Source organism: Rhinoraja longicauda, chromosome 9 (genome assembly GCF_053455715.1).
Source record: "Rhinoraja longicauda isolate Sanriku21f chromosome 9, sRhiLon1.1, whole genome shotgun sequence".
Taxonomy (NCBI): Eukaryota; Metazoa; Chordata; class Chondrichthyes; order Rajiformes; family Arhynchobatidae; genus Rhinoraja; species Rhinoraja longicauda.
The window spans coordinates 29,160,981-29,186,855 of NC_135961.1; the positions used below are offsets into that span (position 1 = coordinate 29,160,981).

The window sequence follows — 25,875 nt, forward strand, 5'->3', positions numbered from 1 at the left end:
AGTTCCTTGTTTCTAAGTCAAATTCTGTTCCTATTCCATAAGGTTTCACACTGTGGTTATTAACTAGCTGTCAGGTCCAGGATCCCTGCTTGGTTCCTCAAGCCATTTCTGACCCCAAGAATCTTGATGACAATTATAGTTTCCTCAATGCTGCTGTGGATGAAATTATCTAATTAAATCTACCCCTAGTTTTTTTTAGATAACACACAGAAATGGGTGCATCTCAGATTATTTTAGTTCTTTGGTTCAGGGCAAACTATTTTTTTGGTCTCCTTTTTTTTCTGTTGCATCCTCAGCCCATATTGTCCTATGTAACTTCTCTGATTATGATTTCTTGGAATTGTAGGTGAATCCTCGTTCACTCCAATCGTTCCTTAAACCCTCATTTCTGGTTGTGTAAGATCCATAATTTCTGACAATAGACAATAGGTGCAGGAGGAGGCCATTCGGCCCTTCGAGCCAGCACCGCCATTCAATGTGATCATGGCTGATCATTCTCAATCAGTACCCCGTTCCTGCCTTCTCCCCATACCCCCTGACTCTGCTATCCTTAAGAGCTCTATCTAGCTCTCTCTTGAATGCATTCAGAGAATTGGCCTCACAGATTCCACAGAATTCCACAGATTCACAACTCTCTGACTGAAAATGTTTTTCCTCATCTCAGTTCCAAATGGCCTACCTCTTATTCTTAAACTGTGGTCCCTTGTTCTGGACTCCCCCAACATTGGGAACATGTTTCCTGCCTCTAACGTGTCCAACCCCTTAATAATCTTATACGTTTCGATAAGATCTCCTCTCATCCTTCTAAATTCCAGTGTATACAAGCCTAGTCGCTCCAGTCTTTCAACATATGACAGTCCCGCCATTCCGGGAATTAACCTAGTAAACCTACGCTGCACGCCCTCAATAGCAAGAATATCCTTCCTCAAATTTGGAGACTAAAACTGCACACAGTACTCCAGGTGCAGTCTCACTAGGGCCTGTACAACTTGCTAAGATGACTACGAGCTCCATCTTCTGTTGGTGATCTGTATTTGTGTGTGATCATATAACTGCATAGGTGCGCCAATCCAAGAAATCAAGGCCTATCCAAATTAGTTGTTAATATTGAATGATTCATTTTTTCTACATTATACATTAACTGAAGCAGGAAAAAATGATTGTTCGGAGATGTATTTGACATTGTCCAGGCCTACTCAATTTCATTTCAATAATTATCCTAATTTGTTTTGCTTGCAACATTTTGGTTTTAAGGATGTGTGAACTCATCTTTTGTAATAATTGAATCTACTGAACAGCATCTAAACTGCTGTAACATCAGTAGAGTTTTTGCATGAGAGAAAAACTAAGCTTTGTATTGTATAGTTAAGATCTCTTTCGTAGAACTGTTTTATTTTCCTTCTCTTTTAAGAATATGCAAAAAGCCCTAGAACTGAAAGCTCAGTATGAATCGGACATGACTATTGGTGGCTATGCTGCACTAATAAATCTTTGCTGTCGACACGATAACGCAGAAGAAGCACTGAACCTGAAACGAGAAGTGTAAGTACACTAGTGCAGAAATATGTCAGATTAATTTATGCTGATATTCAGACCTTCTTGCATTAAACAAGTAGTAATATTTAAATCTTCATAAAATCTTAATCAGAAGCTGGTCTATGGTTAAATTAAAAGTGAGAGGTGCTATATATTGATATTTATATAACATGAAGTTAGGCATTACATTACAAAAACATATGGGAGTACTAAATAAAAGTACTTGCAAAATACTAATTCCCTTTCTTTCTGAAATTTAAGGGACCGTAAAGATTCCTCAGCTAGCCTTGATACAAATAAGTACTTGGCACTTGTGAGGGTCCTTGCCAAGCATGGTAAACTGGAAGGTAAGTTATCTTGCCTCTTTAAAAATAGTCACATTAAATGATACATTTACATCCTCTGGAAATGAATGAGACTTCCATTTTTATTTAAGAAAATAACTGCAGATGCTGGTACAAATCGAAGGTATTCACAAAATGCTGGAGTAACTCAGCAGGTCAGGCAGCATCTCGGGAGAGAAGGAATGGGCGACGTTTCGGGTCGAGACCCTTCTTCAGACTGTTTTTGTTTTTTGTTTGGTATATTCCATCAGTGCTTATGAAAATATCATATTATAATTTCCATTTAACAACATCCACTAGACCTGAATGCTGGAGGCCATTACAAAGTGATGTATTGGCAAGTTTGGCACTTGCATTTTGCCCAGCATTGTATTTTGTAAATTAACATAGCCATGCTGTTTAAGTTTGAGCAGCATGACGTGTGGCAAAGGTCATCTACCCCACCTGTGCTAATGGTTTTATATTTGATTTTGGCAAAGTGTATTAAAATGAATTTCATGTAGTGCAATATATAGAAAACTGTTTTAATCTGCTCTTTAAAAATGTGTTCTTGACAATTTCAAAATTATATTGGAACTTAGTGAGTAATTTACTTTGTTGGCATAATTGTTTAAAACTACAATGCATGGTTTTGTGAAGTAAGTGAATGGGCTATGTCTATTCTAAAAGGAGACCTAATTTGTTAAGATTATTGAACCTTAGTTTATAAATATAGACTTTTAGGAAGCTTTCCCGGCTAAGACTGGATAATTAGTATCGGCTCTGCAAACAGACTGTATCGGTATCAAACCATTAGTGTAGATGTAAATACAGTGTAAACACATCTTAATTATCTGGCCTCGTGACAAACCATCTGCTAGAGAAACAATAGTGTGATTTAGCAGATGTTATCATTGAAGGATAAAAGCATCCATTTAGTGAGATTATGCAGCTACAGGGCAGGCTGTGCAGGGTTATATGGTGCAGAGTGGGCACACAGATACTGCCTATAATTTGTAGTCACAGTAGCGGAGAAATGATAAAATCATGCCATTGTGGTGCATAATTGTAGTCTTGGATAGATACACAAGTAATAATTAAGTTGAAATCTGAATAATACTCCAGAATTTGCATTCTTGCTTAGTTAAAATGCCATTTTTCCCCAGAAAAAAAGGCAGTTTGTTTTCCTCTTGAATAAATTTTAACTGTGGACTTTTTATGTTTTGCATTATAGACGCAATTTTAATCTTAAAGGAAATGAAGGAGAAAGAAATTGTTCTACGAGACACAACTATCACTTCATTCTTCCATATCCTGAATGTTGCAGCCTTGAGGGGAGAAGCAGACACGGTGAAGCAGCTACACGAATCCATTGTAAATTTGGGGTTAGCCAAGCCCACTGCTAATCTCTGTTCACCGTTGATTACAGTCTCTCTTGATCAGTAAGTTGAAAATATCAAAATCAACATTACCTAGTAACAAACAAAATGTGCTGCTAAACATTGGATTGTCCTTGTCCCTTTGATTTTAGTCATATTTATTTTGAAAATATCTTATTTTGTGAGAGGAACAATTGTCATTGTCAACTAAACATCTCTCTTAGCTGGGACTTAAGAGCTGAATTGAATATTGCAATTAATAAAATCTTTTCGTGTTTTTATTTAAGATGTTTTGACAGAAACTGTATGCCTCGTTTAGCAATTGCAATGTTTTAAGAATTAGCATGAACTGTACAATGCTATGTAGATGCTGGCTTGACTCAAGGTTGAGAAAACCCTGTTTAAATGTCTTCATATTTATGGCTAAAACTTAAAGGTAATTAATCTCATGTCATTGGTGCTATTGCACTGAATCTTTAATGCTTATCTGAATCTTTAATGCTCATCTGTAGCATAACAGTACAAATCAAAGTCATCCAATCACCTTCTACACAAATTGATCCCCAATCCTCCCAATTGCCACCTTCACCTCCGGCAATGGTTTTGTTGAAAAACAATATAGAACCATTGCAAATTAGGAGCCAGGGTAGATCATTTAGATCTTCAAGTCTGCAATGTTGTTCAAAACTATCGTGGCTGATCCTTTATCTCAGAACCATACGCTTACCCGCTCCTCAGATCCCTTAATTCCTTTTGTGGCCAGAAATCTAATTGTCTCCTCCTTAAATATGTTCAGAGATTTGGCAACTACAGCCTTCTGGGTGCATAGAAGGCTATAGCTGCCTTCTATAACCCAGCTGTATGAGCTTTACCACACCATGAATGAAGAGATTTCTCCTTATCTGAGTCTGAAAAGTCCTGCTCTTTATCCTGAGGCTGGTCCCTGTTTGTGAACCCTGACCACTCCTCCTCCCCAAGCAGAGGAATTATTCGCTAACACCAAGCATTGTCAGAATTGTGTATTTTTTAATGTGAACTCCCTTCCTCCTCCTAACCTTCAATGTATACAGGTTAAGATTAATCAGTCCCTCTTCATACCATTCCAAGTCTGGTGAGCTTTTATTGCATTCCCTTTATTGCAAACACATTTTTTCTTGTGTAAAGAGAGCAAAACTGCATGTGAATCCCCAGATGTGATCTTTCCAAACTTCTGTATAATTGTATTAGGACACTTTTTGCTCCCATACTTAAAACCACATTATGAAAGTCACCAGATCATTTACCTGCTTGCCTAAGTGACTGATGGACATTCCACTACATCTACTGGTTGTCCATTATTAATCCTATCAATCACATTCTCAATTAAGGTCAGTAGCCTGGTTAAAAATTATTTCCCTTTCATAAATTCATACTAACTATGGTCAATCCTCCTATTAGTCTATTAGTTTCTAGGTATTCTGATATTACGTTAGTATAGATTCCAGTATTTCCTTTACTACTGTGCAATAGCTTCCTTTTTTGCTCTCCTCCCTTTTGAAAGAGTGGGTGACATTTGCCACACCATAGTCAACAGGAGCTATTTGCTAATCTATAGAATTTTGGACAATTTCAGAAACCCAATACAGTATTTCCATGGCCATCTTTTTTGGTACTTGGATGAGCAGTATTGTTTTGAAGACATTTCAGTTTGATTTATTCAAAATTTATAAAGGTTGTATTATACAAAACGTGCATGTTTATACACTGGAACAGTCTACTATCAATGAAATCCAGGAGAATTGCAAAAGCCAGAAATCCGAAAGAAATATTAAAAATGCAGGATACGCTGCAGGTCAGACAGCATCAACGGAAATGAGAGTCAATGTTTCAGCTGGAAGGCAAAATTCTAACTAGGATGTCACTTGACCTACTGAGTGATTCAAGCACTTTTCATCCACTGTTAACTTCATTAACTTTAAAGTTAAAGGAGGAAATTTTCAAAACAATTATTGCCATTTAAATATATTTGTGAAATGACAAACTGGGTGAAAGTGTCCTGCAAGCAGAACACAATTTCATTAAAATTTTAACTTATTACTGTTTTGAATATAAGTGAAATTTTAATGATTTGGTGTAATATATTTGAAGTGGATTTTTGCTTGATTGGTTAATCACAAAATCTTGGCATCAGTAATTTTAGAAACGTATATTTTGGATTTTCATTCCATTTCTATTTACTTATCTAAAGATTGACAGCTTATGACAATTTCAGGGGAAACTAACTTGTATGTTGCTAAGTCGAGCAGTATAGAGCAATACAAATTTACATAGACAATTGAAATGACATGATCATTGAACCGCTCTGCATTAATGACAGTATCCACTGACATTAATTCAGTTTCCTCACATGGGCCGGTTTTAATAACTCCTTCAAGATGGCTCCTCTTATGTCGTCATCAATCTTTTGACTTAGTTACACAAATATGCACTTTTTTTCGATTTTGAGGGCAGTGGATAGTAAATGTCCATGGCTACATGGATTGTGTGATACAATGATACAATATGGTACAATTATTTTGGTAGTGCTTTTTGATATGAAATAGTCAGTCACTTTTTTTGCCAGGTAATAGGAAAGAGGAAAATTACATACTGAGGGTTAACATGAAACCCAATGTGCATGTCTTTCTAAATTCCAGAAAATGAAACTACAATTCTTTATGTAATCAGCTGAACCAAACACATCTTAGTTTTGTTATATTTCTGTTTCTTTTAAAGTAATGCCTCACAGGGGTGCATTGATAAGTTTACACCCTACATAACTTAGCATTCTTATGCAAGACAACAGACAGAAATAAATATATCTGAGGCAGTATTTCAATAAACTCATTTGTGTACTTTCCAATGGAATTCATTGTAAAGCAATCAATCACAGACATCCAAGTTGTTTGTTTTATTCTGAATTATGGTCCTATCCTAGCTGGGAGTTAACATGGAATGGACTATAAAATGAATCAGTCATCTTTCCAGACATCTTGTTCAGTTCTACAACAGGCAACATGTGACAACATTTTATCAGGAGATTAAATTGCATCTGGAGTGAATAGAGCATTCATGTTGAGAGTCCCAGCTTGGAGAGGCTTGGAACAATTGTGGCACTGGGTCAAAAGCAGGTGTTGGCTAAAGTGGAGATTTGAGATGCATTGCTGGGCAGTATTGAGGAAATGCCCAGGATTACTGCTCACCTCTCTGTTCTAGGAGTGCCGGGTATAGACAAAGTGCAGAGGTGTTCCATTCTTCCGCTTAGACATTCCTGTCCTTAATTAGCTCTTCAGATTGTCAAGCCTGTCAGCTCAGCACTTCAGGAGCATGATTGAAGTGTCAATTCAGAATGTAAACAATTGAGCTTACTCTCTTCTATAAGGTATACGGAGTAAAATTATCATGCCATTCAAAGTATTGTTTTGAGAATGGGGCTTTATATTTAAGTAGTTGCTAATGAAATATTTTGATGGGGGAGGGGAGGGCACAAGTAAATGCATAGGTAAGAAAGAAAGGACACCAGCTTCTCCCAAATGAACACAACTATCAGCCACGACTAATTAAGAACGAAGTGTTATTGTAAATATCTTGAGATATTTCGTTAGTCTGACAGATATACAATGGATTAATAGCACAGCCATGGCCTTCACTATCTACTTTGCATATTTTGACCAGAGGCAGTAATTTGTAAGAACAAGTATTTCACACTGAAAATACTTGATCCTTAAAGTTTTTTTCTCATTTTTATCCGACTGAGTCCCAGCACAGAAAAGAAACTTTGTTGTTGCAAATGTATTCCTTCCCTTCCCCCTATTTCAAACTGTGTTCTAATGATAGGGAAGACTTCAGTGTAGCTTGCTTTATTTTTTAAACTCGTTTTATTTTGCAATTATGAATTTAGCATCATCGGCGATGAAGGACAAAAGTAGTTCATTTGCTTTGCGGAGACAGGACACTGATAAGGTGATTTTTCGTCAAGGATCATTGGGTTGTAATTAAGTTGCATTCATGGCTATTGCATTTTGAAGGATGATTGGTAAATGACAGGCTTCATGTGCTTAGCATGGACAGCGCTAGCAATTTTTTCTGTCCCTGTCAGAAAATCCTGTTGAGGCTGATAATGTAAATGCAGCATATTATTCCGAACAAAAGAGCAGGGAAATGAGCTATCTTGTCTAGTCATTCAGTTGTTTAACAGTGACTTCCAGTTAGACTTAATTGGTTGGAAAGCACTTGACATGTGAAGTTACAGCTATTTCGAAAGCGTGTTTGAGTAAATTTTAAAGTAAGTGACAGCTAAATTGTACCAAGGGAAATTATAAAGCCTTCAACACAGTTAATTTTTTGAGGATTAGTTGTAATTGCAACACCAGTCTCCTTGAAGATTCCTCATTATGTCTAATGAACAGAGAAACATTTAGCTCAGTAAAGAGCCAGTCCTTTAAATGTATGATTGTGCAAAGCTGATTGTACCATGTAGAATTGATTTCCCTGTACACTAACATCTGATTTAGATTTGCAGATTGGGATTTGTTACGGAAGAGTTTCTTTTTGCTTTCAGTTTCTTTCTCTTCCACCATCCCCCATTTTATTTTGCTCCCTTCCCTGAGGTTTTCAGCTTCGAAAGACAAGCTTTTCAATCAATAAAACTGTCATGAATTGCCACTTAACTGAAGCTTTTAACGTAACGTTACCACACAGCAATTAAAATCAACAGTCGACAGTGTTTCCTTACATTATATAAAAATGAACTGTCTCTTGGTCTTCCATTGTAAACTTCTTCATCACTGAATAAGTGGGGCTAAGCAGTTGAATAGCAGCTGTAAGCTTTTCACGGCAGTGCTCTATTGTTTGTCTCGTCTGTTGCTTTTATTTAGTTGCACCATCTATTCACAGATAAAAATCAACCTGTAATTTTGTCTTCATACAAAATGACAAAAATTTGAATGTCTCAGTACGATTCCACTCACTGTACTGTAAACATGGCTTGAGAAGGGTATAAGGTACATATCTATCATGAGAAGCCCCATTTACACGGAAGAAAAATACTGTTCGATTGTAATGATCCCAATTTAGTTGATGTTTGTACTTCAGACTTTTTTTTTAAAAATTGCAATTTTTAGTGGCATTTAATGATGGCATCGGAAATGCTTTTAATTTGTTATTATTCAATTCTCAACCAGCCAAGCAGGTAAGGAATTTGGAATCTGAGAGGAATAACTTGGGCTGTTCCCTAGTAGTGAAGCTATGCATGTTTTTTTTCCCCCTGGCATTATTATTGAACACATATAGCCTTTCAAATTGAGAGATTAAACCAAAAGTATCACTAGTATAATCCATTTACAAATAAATACCAATCCGGCAACATGTCAATCAAGATAAGCAAACTGGAGAAATGACAGGCTTGGGAAATTTAGCTCTGGGAAAAATAGATTTGCAATTTGGATCTGGAAAAGCTTGACTGGTAGGTGTGCACCAAAGTCATTTGATTTTTCTTTAAATGAAAATTGTGACTTGAAGCCTCTAGAGCAAGAACTTATCATAGCACAGATTGGCTACATTTCAATGTTGGTACAATATATTTGAAAACATAATTCCATCAAATTGAACAAGTATAATGATTAGTACAGGAGAATTTTTAAGTTGCTACACTTAATGGAAGTGGCAATATGATTTTGTGTTAAAGGACTATGAACCAGATAGTGATGACATTACTGAGTGTACAGGATAAACTGTTGAGTGATGGAACAATTCTAGACTTTGCCTAAACAATCAGATCTGAATTGTATGAAAATTATTTTGTATAATTATTAAATGCAGAATAAATACATTTTTTTCCTAAAATACCTAGAAGCCTGTTTTCTCTGATTATTAGTTATGAAAGTGGTTTGCGCCTTGTAAAAGCAGCACTTAATTCATTTTGACAACCACCTCCATGTTGACATCTTCAGTTTCATCTCAGCCTTGGGAACATGCTTCAGCGTTCGTTTAAACTATGTGAATTTTATTGTTTTGCTACTGATTGTCATGCTCATTCCTGCCTGAAGATTTAAAATCTGCATCCTTTCTCTCACTAAACCAATTTAATTGTGCTTGTGGAAGAATGGCATCTCTGCTCCTACCTTCATCCGTTAATTCTTTATTCCCTTCTTGAGTCATCTCGTGATCCATTCATTATAATGCCCTATTTTCGGCATCAAATCCTCAACCAAATTGTAAATAGCTGGACATTTTGAGCTTTGCATACTCATTGCGATCTCTTTCCTGGTGTTTATGCAATAATTTCTCAATTAAAACCCCTGTCCCCATGTACCAATGTTCTTACACCATTTGGCACTGTAAACTCCTCCAGATTCATTTAAAGCTGAGGTGCATAGGAATTTCTTCTTTTGGAGGATGGTAAAACCTTGGAGATATGTGGAGTCGAGAATGCCAGAGGCATTTATAGAGAAGGTGGATAAACATTTGAAAGATTCTGGAATTGGGAACTACATGGAATTGGCACAGACGAGGAATTGAGCCATGGGCACATCAGCCATGATATTAAATGACAGGACAGAGTTGAGGAGCCAGGTTCTATCTTGTGTATGCATTCCTATCTTCTCGCATCTTTTGATTCAAGTGTTTTGCCCACACTGGCAGAATCATTAACATTGGTCCTTCACAAGAAAATTTAAATAATGTAACAACTGTTAAAAGTAAAGCTCTATTTGTCATCAGCAAGATATCAGATATTTTCCTGTTCAAATTTATGATTCTACTTATTTCTGAGGATGGTGGAAAGAAAGAATTTATAAATTGTATATATAAAAAAGCAATAGTGCAGATATCTGGGCAGGAGCTGGACGCAGCTTCAAGGGTAATTTCAGGAATCGAGTAACAATCTTTCCATTTTCCTTTCTGCACCCTTTCCAGCTTAACAACATCTTTCCTATAAAAGGGTGACAAAATGTGGCCTCACCAATGCTTTGCACAACTGTAACATAACCCCCCAACTTCCATACTCAATACTTTAACTGATGAAGCCCAATGTACCAAAAGCCGTCTTGACCTCCTATCTACCTGTGATGCCACTTTCAAGGAACTATGTACCTGCACTCTTAGATCCCTCTCTTCTACAACACTTCCCAGAGCTCTACCATTCACTGTGTAGGCCCTGCCCTGGTTAGACTTCCCAAAATCCAATACCATGCACTTATCTGTATTAAACTCCATTAACCATTCCACAGCCCTGCCCAACCAAACAAGATCTTTCTGCAATTTTTCTTCATCTCTCTACAATACCACTCACTTTAGTGTCATTTTCAAACTTACTAATCATGCCTTGTACATTCTGATCCAAATAATTGATATGGATGACAAACAGCAGTACCAAACCTTGAGGCACACCACTAGTCACAGGCCTCTGGTCTGGAAAAACAACTTCCACCCTTACTCTTGCTTCCTTCCATGAAGCCAATTTTCTATCTGGCCAGCTAGCTCTCCTTGGATCCCATGCAATTTAACCTACCAGAGCAGCCTACCATGCGGAACCCTGTCAAATGCTTTGCTAAAATCCATATATACAAATTGTACAGCTATGTCTTCATCAATTATTTTTTTTGGTTACATCTTCAAAAAATCCCACAGATTTGTGCGACATGATCTCCCACGTACAAAACCATGCTGACTATCCCTAATCAGCCCTTGTCATCTCAATGCATGTATATCTTATCCCTCAGAATATGCTCTAGTAACCTTTCGACCACAGATGTTCGACTCACTGACCAATTGTTCCCATGCTTTACCTTGCAGCTCTTTTTCATTAGAGGATCACCATTTGCCACCCTCCAGTCTTCCGGCACCTCACCCGTATTTAATGATGACTCATAAATCTCAGCCAGGGCACCTGCAATTTCTTCTCTAATGACGTAATACTTTCTGATGCCAAAAAAAGCATTGGAGGGTGAGGGGAAACCTGGTAAAATTGAAAAGGTTGCATTTATGAATTGGAAAGTCTGACAAAAAGGACCAATTATTTTTGCAGAACAATTGGTATCTGAACAATCAGTCTGAAGAATGGTCCTGACCCAAATTGTCGCCTATAGATGGTCTCCTCGGATGCTGCCTGACCCGCAGGGCCATTCCAGCACACTTTCTCTTCTTTTGTATCTTGGTGGACTCATTAACACAAAATTCTATAATCGATTTTGATTATTGCCTTCTATCAAAAAATGTTTCATTATGTTACTGAGGCTTGTTCAATTCTGTTGCAGGGGGGATATACCTGCAGCACTAGATGCAATTATCGATTGTCACAAGAGATACAACCAGATGCCGAGACTCCATGACGTTTTGTGCAAGTTGGTTGAGCAGGGAGACACCGATCTGTTGCAAAAAGGTGATGATGGATGAGATTCTGTAAAAGTATACCTGTAAATTTCTTTCTATATTTCCCAAATCCTCTGCCTATCACTCAATTGATTAGAATTGTGTTGCTCAAATTATTGTGGACAATAATTATATGTGGACAAAGCTATTTGGTAAAACTAGTTTCAGAGAATCACTTTTAGATATGAAACTTATAACTAAGTACTTTTATCCCTCTGGAAGGCAATTTTCACATATTGTCACTTCTATTTTATGGAATTAAGGCATTTCTGAAAATAATTAAGCAATAAAGGAACTTTGGTTCAAATCTAAGAATTTGGGTTATAAAGGAGTGTTTCAAGTGCACACTGGAAGCCATTGTCATGGGAAAATTGGTTCAATTTAATATAGCTTGTGAATGTCAAATAATATTTTGAAATGCAGTTACTATTATGCTGGGAAAGAATTTAAGATTTTGGATGCAGCCAATTGACATTTATATTTGCATTTATACCATAACTAGTTATACCGTTTCAGTGGAGAGATTCAATCTACATTTGAGTACTTAAGATCCTTCAGAGAAGCTTCTAAGCAGGCTGGGTTTGTATTGAGAAAGCAATTTCCCAAACTCTGGAAGTTGATAATGAACAAATTGTTCATTTCAACCTAAAGCTTAAACTAAAATAGAATTGTAGTGTTTTCCATTCCTATGACACCTTGCATTTTGATTACATGGAAGGTGTCAGGAAGGTCTCATGAAATTGCATGGATGAATTCAGTCATAACTGGACCTGTTATGACAAAGAAAGTGAGGATGATGAATCAAAAGTTACTAGGTTTGATAAGACAAAGACTGTTACCCGATTCCTGAAATTACCTTTGAAGCTGCGTCCAGCTCCTGTCTGGATATCTGCATTATTGTTTTATATATATAATTTATAAATTATTTATTTCCACCGCCCTCAGAAATTAGTAGAATTGTGAATTTTAACCAAAAAATATCTGATTTCTTGCTGATATATATGAAAAATAGAGCTTTCATTTTACGAGTTGTTACATTATTTACATTTTTCTGTGCACACAGCTATGGATTTTGTAAACCAAGAGCGAGGTGAAATGACAATGCTATATGACCTCTTTTTCGCTTTTCTTCATACTGGGAAATACAAAGAGGCCAGGAAAATTATCGAGGTGGGACTTCATCCTATTATGCTTTTCACACAGCTATTTTAGTTGGAACAATGATCATCAATTAATATGCTGCACCTAAAATGAGTATTAGTCTCATTCTGACTGATGCAATTTAGTCTATAAATTGAATAATGTTAACCACATTAGTAGTGATAAGTGTAGAATTTCTTATTTGATGTCTACATGATGTTGGAGTAAGAATTATAGCCATTGTTTCTGTTAGATGTTATTCAAATTTAAATATTTTTCTTAACTCCACTTGATTAAGTTGCTCCTTTTTACCAAATATTTTGCTTGCATATTAAACCTGCAATTGTGGAAAAATTAATTTAAACCACCAGTGTATAAAGTTCTTAATCCCCTTTACTGATCAATTCTTTTGTTGTGCTTAAAAGCAATGGAATTTAATTTGCTGCAGACAGAGGGTGAATCTGGTCAGATTTACTGCAGGGCATGTCTAGCAGCAAATAATCAGCCAGTCTGATGCAGCATCATATTAAATTCAACTGTACTTTCCTGTAATTCCTTAAGCAGCTTATGATCAGCCAAAGGTGACTGATCACTCAACTAAATTTTGCATACTGTTTCTAGTCTTGATTAAAATCTTTCAAAGCAATATAAAGGGATATGTTGGAAGAAAATTGTCTGCTTGTCCAGCTTTTACATTTGCTTTTCTTGGGAGTGATGACATTAATAGGTTTTATGATTTAATAGGACATTGTGGGTGCCTAATTTCTGAAGAATTGCCATGTTTAATTTTTATCATGATGGAAATCAATGAAATGTGGAGGCATTGTCTTTTTCACAATAATAGATTGACATTCTGCTGGCGGGGTTTTTATGCACAGACAGGAACAGGATTTGTCCATTTGGACCCTCAACACTGTTATACCCTTCATCTGAATTGAATAAGTTTATTGGCCAAATATATACGCATACAAAGAATGCGCCTTGGCGCTCCGCTCGCATGTAACAACACAAACAGACAGTAAACAATTAAGAATAAAGCATAAAACATTAAAACATTAAGAATAAAACATTATAGTTTAAACATTTGAATGAAATAAAATACCAGAGCAAAAGGAGGCTACAGACTTTTGGTTATTGAGTAGAGCTACTACTCGTGGAAAAAAAACTGTTTTTATGTCTGGCTGTGGTGGCTTTGACAGTCCGGAGTCGCCTTCCAGAGGGAAGTGCTTCAAAGAGTTTATGGCCAGGGTGAGAGGGGTCAGGGATTATCTTACCCGCTCGCTTCCTGGCCCTTGCAGTGTACACTTCATCAATGGGGGGAAGGTTGCAGCCAACAACCTTCTCAGCTGATCGAACGATTCGCTGCAGCCTCCAGATGTCGAGCTTAGTGGCTGAGCCAAACCAGACCATGATGGAGTAGGTGAGGACAGACTCTATGATCGCAGTATCAAATTGGACCATCATTGCCTGTGACAGATTGTGTTTCCTCAGCTGCTGCAGGAAGTACATTCTGTGTTGGGCCTTTTTGACTGTGAAGTCGATAGTGGCCCCCCATTTAAGGTCCTTGGAGATGATGGTTCCAAGGAACTTAAATAACTCCACAGATGTGACTGGTGTTGATGGTGAGTGGGGGGTGTCTTAAGAGCATTGAGCTCCAGGTTGTTACGAAGGCACCAGGACGCCAGCTGTGTCACTTCCCCTCTGTAGGCAGATTCCTCCCCATCCTGGATCAGTCCAATCAGGGTTGTGTCATCTGCAAACTTGAGAAGCTTGACAGAGGAGTCTGTGAAGGTGCAGTTGTTGGTGCAGAGAGAGTAAAGGAGAGGGGAGAGTGCACAGCCTTGCGATGCTCCTATGCTGAGGGTCTGCGGGTCCGAGATGTGCTTTCCCAGCCTTACATGCTGCTTCCTGTCCGTCAGGAAATTGATGATCTTTTGACAGAGGGGTTCAGGCACAGTCAACTGGGAGAGTTTGGCATAATGGTGTTAAATGCAGAGCTAAAATCCACAAAAATTCTTGCATAGGTCCTCTGGCGGTCTAGATGCTGGAGGATGAAGTGCAGGCCTAGGTTGACTGCGTCATCCACCGATCTATTGACCCAGTATGCAAACTGCAGAGTGTCCAGCAGAGGGTTTGTGATATTTTTCAGCTGGGCCAGCACAAGTCTTTCAAAGGTCTTCATGACTTTAGAGGTCAGTGCGACAGGCCTGTAGTCATTAAGTCTAGTGATCCTGTTTTATCCACCTTCATACCCTATTTCTCACTATCCTTGGATTTCCGCTACCCCGTGTTAAGAAAATAGTACTTTAACTCCCGAATAGCATGGCTTTAATTTTAAGACTGTGACCTTTATTTGGGATTCCCACAGAAGAGGAAATTGTCTCTTGCAATCTATGTTGAATCTTTGGTCTTTTTTAATATCGCTATGGGAATACACACTCCACTGTAAATTTTTGATTTCCCAAATTTAAGTTACGGCTGCAGACAACAGTGGCACAACTGGTCGAGTTGTTGCCTCACAGTGACAGAGACCCGGGTTCCGTCCTGACCTGGAAAGCTGTCTGTGTGAAGCTTTCCAATCTTCCTATGACTGCGTGGGTTTACTCCAGGTTCTCCAGTTTCCTCCCATTGCCCCAAATGCCCAGAGAGTGGATGAGAAAGTGGGATAAAAATAGAACTAGTGCAAACAGCAAACAGGTGATCAATGATCGTGTGGTCAATGTGCTGGTGCTTTTTCCAGGCTGTACCTCTAAACTAAAAACTACACGTTAAACTGCATCAATGAAGTACCATGGAAACTTAGAAAATAGGTGCAGGAGTAGGGCATTCGGCCCTTCGAGCCAGCATCGCCATTCAATATGATCATGGTTGATCATCTAAAATCAGAACCCTGATTTTTCCCCATATCCCTTGATTCCTTTAGCCCTAAGAGCTAAATTTACTCTTGATGGAAGAAACTTAAGAGAATACCTTGTGGCTGCAGTTCATGTCAGTATCTTAGCTTTGGGTATTATTTGGATTATTTTTTGTATTAATGGCACTAATTTGCCAAGCAGTAACATTGCACAATGTCTTTGTCCATACCAAATCTACAGATATAATGTGTATTTGTTAGATTTTCCCGGAATGTTTTTTTTGTTGTTATGTGACCAATAATGAGATTCTTTAAAGAGGAAAATTGAAAGGGGAAAAAAGAAGGGGAGGAGGTCATGTGACAGAAGGGAGAGGGGTAGGGCTTAGTTGTGAACAGTCATGAATGGTCTGCTTTTAGGTAAATACATAAACCACCACCCCTCCTTCCCCCCCCCCCCCCCCCTTGCCCCTCCTTCTACTTTCCCACATAACTACTCCATCCCTATGCCCCACCTGGACTCTTCAACCTGTTTGTCTCATACCTTCATCATCATATCATCATATCATATATATACAGCCGGAAACAGGCCTTTTCGGCCCACCAAGTCCGTGCCGCCCAGCGATCCCCGTACATTAACACTATCCTACACCCACTAGGGACAATTTTTACATTTACCCAGCCAATTAACCTACCTGTACGTCTTTGGAGTGTGGGAGGAAACCGAAGATCTCGGAGAAAACCCACGCAGGTCACGGGGAGAACGTACAAACTCCTTACAGTGCAGCACCCGTAGTCAGGATCGAACCTGAGTCTCCGGCGCTGCATTCGCTGTAAAGCAGCAACTCTACCGCTGCGCTACCGTGCCGCCCTTCTTTGTCTTTTCATCTCTGCCCTTTGTCCAACCATCTTCATATCAAAAAAACGTCTTCATGTGTATCATCCTATTACCTTCCAGGCTTTGGCCTGCCCCTCCTCTTTTCTAGCTTTCCTTCTCTTCCTCCTCACAATCAGCCTGAAGAAGGGTCCCGACCTGAAACATCACCTATCTGTGTTCCCCAGAGATGTTGCCTGACCCTTTGAGTTATTTCAGCACTTTGTTTTTGTTCATAAAATACAAAGGTAGGTGACAAAATGGTCAACCATGCAGCAGCCAAGACAGTCATCTACCATAATCTCACCTCGGTTTGTGCTGAGTAAGTTTTTGCTGATATTACACTTCATTTTGAGTGATTAATTTTAGTCAGCCTTTACCGCCTTAAATTTCTGCACAAATTTATTCATGCAAGAACACTTTATACATCTCTTTAAATGGTTATGTGGAAGTTCCATTATAATTCAATTTCCTTGTAAGTTATACTGATATTAATTACAACTTATTTCTTTGAATTGGCACAATGTTAAATTTAAAGAAATAGGATATACCCTACAAAAACTTGTTTAAATCAAAACTTTATTCCAGTGTTTCCAATGTTGCCAATTTCTTTTCATCCATGTTCATCCACATTAACTCCTTGTTAAGAATGCTTCATCCCTTCGACCACAGTTTTCTCCAGAAATATAACCCTTGTCTAAGCTTCTCCCGTTCTGTACTGCACTTTCAGTGACCTTTTAACTCTTGAATTCCCTTAAAATATTTTTACCATTCTTTAAGTTGCTCATTAAAACCTACTGACCAAGTCTTTGGTAATTGTTTCTGAAGTCCCATGTAGCTCCATGTCAATTTTTTGTTTGATGGCTTGATAGCACACTTGAAAGGCACTACACAAGAACAGGTTACAGTGCAATGAGGAGTAATGAGCAGTGAATAATGTTGTGGTTGGTTATCCACTCTTACAGTAATGAAAGTACCGTAGTAATATCTGGTAAATGTTATGGATTTTGGTCTACTTCCATCAACTAATTATTTTATTCTTTTAACTTTATTCTTTTGGTGACAATCATATGGAATTTGATGCCCATGATGAGGATTTTAAAAACATTTTGCTACATTGTTTTATGCACGTGATTTGAGAGGAAATATCATTGTAAAGGATAAAGGCATGAAATTGTGTTATATCAAAAAGTTTTTAAATGGCTACATCCAAACAACTATATTTGATAGAAAGTTATCTATGCTTTGAGCATATTAGTCCACATTTTATTTTGCTCTGACATTATCATTGATATGCTATGCAAGGAAAAATAATTAATGCTTCTGGAAACTGGAGTAAAACATATGCTGCATTGGTACAGGATTAAATCAGATGTTTTTCTCTAACATCACTGGAAAGTACCAATACTCAGCAGTATAGTCTATTCAAATGCTACTATGCGAAACAAACCAAACATAATATGCTTGGCTAGATCCCTTATATGTTTATAATATTAAGAAGTGTTTATGCAAGGAAGAATAAGCTCGTGCAGAGATTAAAGGATCCTAAAGAACATATTAGCAAATGAAGGAGAAAGGAGAGGTTGAACATTAAGTGTGTCTTGGGCCGGGTGGAGGAACAATCAATCAAAATACTGGAAATTAATCTCGGAGATGAGGATGAATTAGAGTTTGTAATGTATCGAGAAGAAAATAAATATCAAGTGCATTCTGTCAAGGAGTCTGAATGGTCTGATCTCTGGTTTCTTTGAAAGATTTGCAAGATTGCTGCATTAATGTGTTTGTTTCCTTGAATAACTTGCATTTGCAGGATATTTATTGCAGCTAGGTCCAGTAATGAAACTGACGCTGAGTTAGCTATCAATAAAAATTAAGGAGAACAGAAATCAAGCACGAGTTCAAATCCCTCTATGGCAAATGGGGAGTAGAGATTGAGCAATCATTCTTTCTCAAATTCGTGCTTTAGGTGTGGAAAATAGCTGTATGCAAATGATGCACCATTCTGCCCAGATTGCAGGTGAGATGGTGAAGGAGGAGGCCATTCAGCCATTTGAGCCAGCACCGCCATTCATTGTGATCATGGCTGATCATCCACAATCAGTAACCTGTGCCTGCCTTCTCCCATATCCCTTGATTCCACGAGCCCCTAGAGCTCTATCTAACTCTCTTTTAAATTCATCCAGTGGATTGGTTTCCACTGCCTTCTGTGGCAGAGAATTCCACAAATTCACGACTCTGGGTGAAAAAGTTTCTTCTCACCTCAGTTTTAAATGGCTTCCCCTTTATTCTTAGACTGTGTCGCCTGGTTCTGGACTCCCCCAACATTGGGAACATTTTTCCTGCATCTAGCTTATCTAGTCCTTTTATAATTTTATACGTCTCTATAAGATCCCCTCTCATCCTTCTAAACTCCAGTGAATACAAGCCGAGTCTTTCCACTCTTTCCTCATATGACATTCCCTCCAACCCAAGGATTAACCTCGTGAACCTACGCTGCACTGCCTCAATAGCAAGGACGTCCTCCTTCAAATTAGGAGACCAAAACTGCGCACAATCAGATGTGGTCTCACCAGGGCCCTATACAACTGCAGAAGGACCTCCTTGCTCCTATACTCAAATCCTCTTGTTATGAAGGCCAACATGCCATTAGCTTTCTTCACTGCCTGCTGTACCTGCATGCTTACTTTCAGTGACTGGTGTACAAGGACACCAAGGTCTCGTTGCATTTCCCCTTTACCTAATCTGACAACATTGAGATTATAATCTGCCTCCTTGTTTTTTCCGTCAAAGTGGATAACCTCACATTTATCCACATGATACTGATACTGGACAAAAATACTGATTTGAGTTTGCAGAAGCACTTATCCATGTGCAAGTTCAGTTATTGACTTAAATACAGAGGGAGCTTGCACAATTCAAAGAGAAGTTTCCAAAAATAGATGTATAATAAAATTGCAATTGGCATTTAGTTGTTATCACATCCATCATTTGTATTTGTTTTTTCAGCATTTTGCGCCTTTGAAATGCCTAGTCTGCACAACAGCAATGGCTGTCTAATGAGGACCAATTTTTTTTTTAACAGGATTTGTGAAGCATTGATTTTTCTATTGAAGTTTTTGTTATGAACCCCTTCTAGATTTTGAAATAGAATGAATAAATAGGTAGAGATGTGTGTGATTCGAAGAGACCTGATCGATTCAGAATTTGTTGTTATTTCAGTATGTGTAAACTAATGTGGAGTGTCAGGCAACTTCCCACTGTTGATATAATTTAAACAACAAAATTGCATGAAATGGATGTTTTGTGTTGCAGGTCATTGCCACTGATACCATTCTGTAGTTCATAAGATAACTTGCTAGTAAACCACTACTTATTATTTGAGCAATAAGCTGTAAATGTAGAACATCCACTGAGGTTAGGAGATTTGGTTAAGCTGACCTAGATGTTCTTTTGAGGATTGAGACTTGGGGTAAGTGAAAAACTGTTCTCAATATCAGATGAAACTGAAGGGTATCTGCATTTATTGCTTAGCCATCCTTGAAATGACAGACGCATCAATCAAATCTAAACACGGGGGATTTAATGTTGTGGATTTATGTATTGTTGAGATCAGTGTCGTTTGGACAGACAAAAATATTGAAAGTTGTAATCAAATGTACTATTTGTTCTGTACCTAAACTCAAATTCCATTTAATTTTCAGGATTTGTTGATGTGACATTTAGCTTCATGCTATGAGTTTAATGTAAACCTACTTTAAATACTGCAGTAAAATTGATAACTTTTTCATCTCCCTCAAAGCAGGAATTCTAAATTTGTGGATAACTTTTGGATTATTACCAAATTCATTTGATTTTGGTTCTGTTGGAGTAATACATGTTTATTTAAATCCCCAAATGTAAACATTTTTGGAAGTTTGGCATTTCAATATAACAGTAAACATAACAAATTAATTTGAAAAAATACTTTAATGAAATGGAGAGGGTACAGAGGAGATTTACTAGAATGTTGCCTGGGTTTCAGCACTTAAGCTACAGAGAGAGGTTGAACAGGTTGGGTCTTTATTCTTTGGAGCGTAGAAGGTTGAGGGGGGACTTGATAGAGGTTTTTAACATTTTAAGAGGGACGGACAGAGTTGACGTGGGTAGGCTTTTCCCCTTGAGAGTGGGGAAGATTCCAACAAGGGGACATAACTTTAGAATTGAGGGACAAAGGTTTAGGGGTAACATGAGGGGTAACTTCTTTACTCAGAGGGTGGTGGCTGTATGGAATGGGCTTCCGGTGGAAGTGGTGGAGGCAGGCTCGATTTTATTATTTAAGAGTAAATTGGATAGGTATATGGATGAGAGGGGATTGGAGGGTTATGGTCTGAGAGCAGGTAGATGAGACTAGGTCAGAGAGAGTGGTCGGCGTGGACTGGTAGGGCCGAACGGGCCTATTTCCGTGCTGTAGTTGTTATATGGTTATATGAACGGTAAATAGAAATTGTAAACCCTATAGGATTTATTTGTCAAATGAAGTGAATTCATCAAATCTTATTAAACTGTATACCAATAATCTCAGGTCCATTAAAAATACAGAGCCATATAGCATGGAAACAGGACCTTCGACCCAACTTGCCTAAGCCGACCAAGGTGCCCCATTTCCACTAGCTTCACCTGCCCACATTTGGCCCATATCCTCTAAGCCCTTACTATCCATGTACCTGTCCAAATGTCTTTTAAATGTTATTATAGTTCCTGCCTCAACTACCTCCTGGCAGCACGTTCCATATACCTACCACCCTCTGTGTGGAAAAAATATCTTGAACCTGTGTTATACATGTGTGGCATAAAAATATCTGATTCGTAAAACTCCTGTGCAGCTGAATTCCAGCTCGGATTTACATCCACTTTTAAAGTAGGATTGGTTCCATATTAATTGTGACAAGAGTCATTAGTTTCCCATGGTAATATTGTGCTGAAGAATGTGATCATCTCATGCCAGTGCTAAAACAGCCATGTGAATTAATGTATTCATTTTGTAATAACATAGTAGCATCCTATTTTTGCTTCTTTTGAATTATTCCTTGTCCTGCAGACACCTGGCCTGAGAGCACGCCCAGGGAGACTTCAGTGGTTTGCCGACAAGTGCACAGCCACAAATCAGGTAGGTCAGCTGAGCGATTTCAGTCAAATAAATTTCAGATGAAAATCAATGTAACATCTGGTAAATCAGAAATTGGGGATATCCAAAGGTACATGTTATTGCATGTATACCATCCAAATAGTAAATTCGGACTGCAGCCTTTTTATTTAAGAAAAACTTTTCTAACTGCATTTGGAAAAACTTACATAATACATCTGTTAAGAAATTTAAATATCATTTTTTGAATATTTAAAATTTTTGTTTTTAGGTTGAAGCACTCGAGAACATGGTCGAAATGACGCAGAAACTATTTGAATGTGACAGGGATCAAATGTACTACTATCTTATGAATTATTTCAGTAAGTGGACTTCTAAATTGTCACTAAATCTTGAGGACCAATGGAGATAATGCTATCAGTCAAGTCTTTTTTTCACAAATCTTGAAGCTCGACATGATGTTGATTCAGATCGTGATTGACCCGATTCTTTATAGATGAGGCTGACTATAGCATTAAAGCTCTCGATCAGAATAGCCAAAAATGTGTAATTATAATGTACTCTTTGACAACTGACACTTGGATCATCCCACTATAACTCTGACACATTTATTTTATCCCTCCTTGAATGATGGAGGTTGGCCAGAAGAACAAAATTGGCAGATCTTTGTTACTGAGCTTTTACTGACCTTGTCGTCATCAATTTAGTAAATAGTGAAATCTGAATGGCTTGCTTTGTTTGAAAGGAAATTGCATCTCATAAAAAAAATGCGACTATAATCTGGAAAATATTTTTCTTTAAGGGTCATGCTTATTCCTCATTCTTCATGTGTTTATATAGATGAAATGTGAGTGTTTCACAAACGTGTACACATTGCAATTATTGTTATACAGCCCATGTTATTCTTTGTGTTTGCCATGGAGGATAGGAGATTGGTGCTGGTAAGAAGATCCCCTGTAAACAATTTAACAATATCTGAGGCTGATTTGTGTTTCTGTCCAAAGTTCAATCTAGTTTGTAATTTGATGTTGGTGTTCAGAATTGGTCAATGAGTCACCGGTGTCCACTTTGTATATTTGTATATCCACTTTGCTCCCAAGATCCAGAGTGTTACCAAAAAACTTGTCACAGATTGAACTGTATTACATTAAATTCAGATTTTTTTTTACAGATTACATTGTGTATACTTTGTGGATGGTGGGCTCTTCCACTTGATCGAGTGTCTCTGAACTGGATCATTTTGCCATTAAATTCACGCTTTCATTTGTCAGCACTATCCAATGAAGCCCCTATCCTCTCTGGAAAATACACAGAGGGATGGCTAGATAGATTCTGGAGTAGTTCCTGCAGATTGGAGCATATCAAATATGACCCTGTTATGTGAGACAGGAAGGATATAGACAATTTGTAACTACTGACCTGTTAGCCTAATCCAATTCTGGTAACATTGAAGTTAATTCTGTGTTCCATTGCTAGACTTTATTTAATATAGTTCCGGTGCCCTAACTAAGAACTTGTGAAATTATGTTAATTTCTTTTGTATCCTTAGATTCTATCTACAAAACCAAGACTGCATCTACATTATATTCCAGGTGTCTGTGTTCTAAGACAACCTCCTTTTGAGACACAATTAACTTAATTTATACTATGAGTCACTTCACATTCCTCCATTTTAGGCACCAGTACCAGTTTACTAGGCAATTCGCTCTCAGAGTTTTATTTAACATTGTTCCTTCAGTTTCCTAATTCATATCATTTAATTGTTGAAGATACTTTAGTTCCACATAGAACACATGTTAACCCATCTTTCCGATCCAAAAACTGCCTAGCCATAATCTTTGCTTTCTTTTCACAGCCCAGCTTTTTGCTCAGTTGTATTCTTATAATTTGCTCTTGCTGTTCTATGTTGCTTAACCAATGTAGTCATACTAAGATTTTGCTTTCACTTTGAGAAGCAAAATAAAGAAAATGGCAGGTGAGGAAAATGTTGAAACAAAATTCACTCCAAAATCCTCAATTTTCTATTTAAAATAAAATATTTTAACATATTGACTTAAACAACAAAATGCATAATTTACATTTCCTGGAGAATTGTGTATTTCAGGCATGTGAATTTTCCGCGGATTTCCGCGTTTTTAAAATCCATTCTCCACGCTTTTTGCATGATTTCCTCATTTTTCACTTTATCAAAATCACGGAGAAATCGGATCGAAAAAAAAGAAAGAAAAAAAAAAGAAAATAAACACTAGGGTTCTGCTAGAGGTCGCTGGGGTTCCGCGAGAAATAGCCGCTAATCATTGAAATCCGGACAAAATTACGAGAGCCCACTTGAAATCCCCCCGCCCTGGAAGTCTCCCCGAAAATGTGGCATCTAGGCTGGGCAAGGCAGCCAATCTCGACTTCATCGGGACTTCCACGGCCGATCGGTGGGTTGAATTTGCAACCTGTGGCCGGGGCTCTGGAACTCCAGCCCAGCTGGAGCCAGCACATCTATCCCCATAGCCGACTTCCTTGGCCGGCTGGATAAACCAGCAAAGCTCTGGAACCAAGAGTGCCAGAAAATCAGTGGTGGAACTGTCATGAGTAAATATTACATTTCAGTGCAAGTTTATATAACTAAATTAATAAAAATAATAAAAATGTTATAGTATACTGACATATTCACATTATTTTGTAATGTCCGTTTTTACTTTGAAATGCACTAAAAAAGGCTTGAAACTGGTAATTTTGTGTGTAAATTTTCACCCTCGCTCAAGCGTTCGGCTCTTTTCCTCTTTTACCTCATTCACATGCCTGGTATTTTCTTTTAACCTATTTTGGTAATTGTGATTTTTTTTTTAAGAGTTTAAACTTTTTTAAACATTGGGGCCTCCTAAACTAAGGCAATTTTTACCCAGACATTTCAAAGTGAGACTCCAAATGCAATCTTTGGTGCTTGGCATTGTCTTATTGCTAAACAAAAATGGTGAATTATGAAATAAACCCTACCTTCAAATGCTGAAGTACTTAGTTCTTTATAAATTCCTTTGAGAATATGCCAAAGTGCTTTACAGTTAGTGAAGTGCATTTGAAGTGTAATCACTGTTGTGATGTAGGATAATCAGCCGTCATTTTACTTGCATAAAACAGCAGTGCAATAATAACCAGGTAGGAGGCAAAAAATTATTTTAACATCTTGCAGTTTTTTTTGTTTGCGGTTAAAGGAAGTTAATCGGTTGTGCATGTAACCAGGTACGTCCTGCAGAGTTCTTGTCGGATGCCTATTTGATTGCTCCTTCTCCATCTGTGTACCATACTGAAGCACAACACAATCAGGAGATGCACAGTCACCTCAAATGGCAAAGAATGATATGTGTAGGAAGGAACTGCAAATGCTGGTTTTCACAGAAGATAGACACAAAATGCTGGATTAACTCAGTGGGATAGGTAGCATCTCTGGATAGAGGGTGATGTTTCGGGTTGAGACCCTTCTTCAGTTTTGATATCATGTTTGGAGTGGCATTCACCCAAAAACAATCCTTAACAAAACACTTTTACGCTTCAGAAGATGAGACTGACCTGATTAGGAACTGCAGAGTCATACGTGTAGGGTCTAGATTAGTGCTACTTTAATTGTATGCAACTCCAATTGTATGTACTCCAACTTTTCATCTTCTATGCACATAGCTGCTTTAAATTTTGTGGCTGTGATTAATGGGCTGCCTGCCTGCATTCCTGATTTCAGAGGTTGGGGGAAAAAAATCTTTCTTTCAAATCATTTGGAAATGCACCTTATGGAAATAAGTTTCCTTTTCTGAGTTCAACTAAACCTTATACAGCAGAGATCTGAAATTATCTTTAATTGTTATGTTCATTTTTTTTTAAACAGAGGAAAGTAATGACTGGCGAAAAGCTGACGCGACGTGGACCAAAATGCAGGAGGAAAATGTGATTCCCCGAGAGCGAACTCTGCGGGTACTTGCGGAAATCCTCAAGAGCAATGGTCAAGAAATTCCATTTGAAGTTCCTGAGGTAACCATTTTAAACTAACAATTTTACTTGCTTCCTTAAATGTTATCAATGTTTACCCAAAATGTATACTTGCTATTATCTGTTCAAGCACAATTATTTGGGACAATAACAGTAACTGCAGAAGGTCAATTGGTCAAAGTAGCCCCTGAATTAGCCCATGGCTGATCTAGTTCTTTCATTCCTTACAAAATTTCTGAATTCCAACATCAATTATTACTTGGAAATGTAATTTTCCATTCTATCATGGGTAT

General features: G+C 37.8%; 1 protein-coding gene across 1 annotated transcript in view; it reads left to right on the plus strand.

Annotated features, from left to right (window-relative positions):
• lrpprc (leucine-rich pentatricopeptide repeat containing) overlaps nucleotides 1–25,875 on the plus strand; it is a 124,098-nt gene that overhangs the window by 72,978 nt on the left and 25,245 nt on the right. Inside the window, exons 21-28 of the mRNA XM_078405013.1 lie at nucleotides 1,412–1,542; nucleotides 1,798–1,883; nucleotides 3,094–3,301; nucleotides 11,512–11,636; nucleotides 12,690–12,796; nucleotides 21,569–21,637; nucleotides 21,885–21,975; nucleotides 25,482–25,624. Of these exons, the coding sequence (XP_078261139.1) occupies nucleotides 1,412–1,542; nucleotides 1,798–1,883; nucleotides 3,094–3,301; nucleotides 11,512–11,636; nucleotides 12,690–12,796; nucleotides 21,569–21,637; nucleotides 21,885–21,975; nucleotides 25,482–25,624 (960 nt within the window). The remainder of the gene's footprint in view (nucleotides 1–1,411; nucleotides 1,543–1,797; nucleotides 1,884–3,093; nucleotides 3,302–11,511; nucleotides 11,637–12,689; nucleotides 12,797–21,568; nucleotides 21,638–21,884; nucleotides 21,976–25,481; nucleotides 25,625–25,875) is intronic.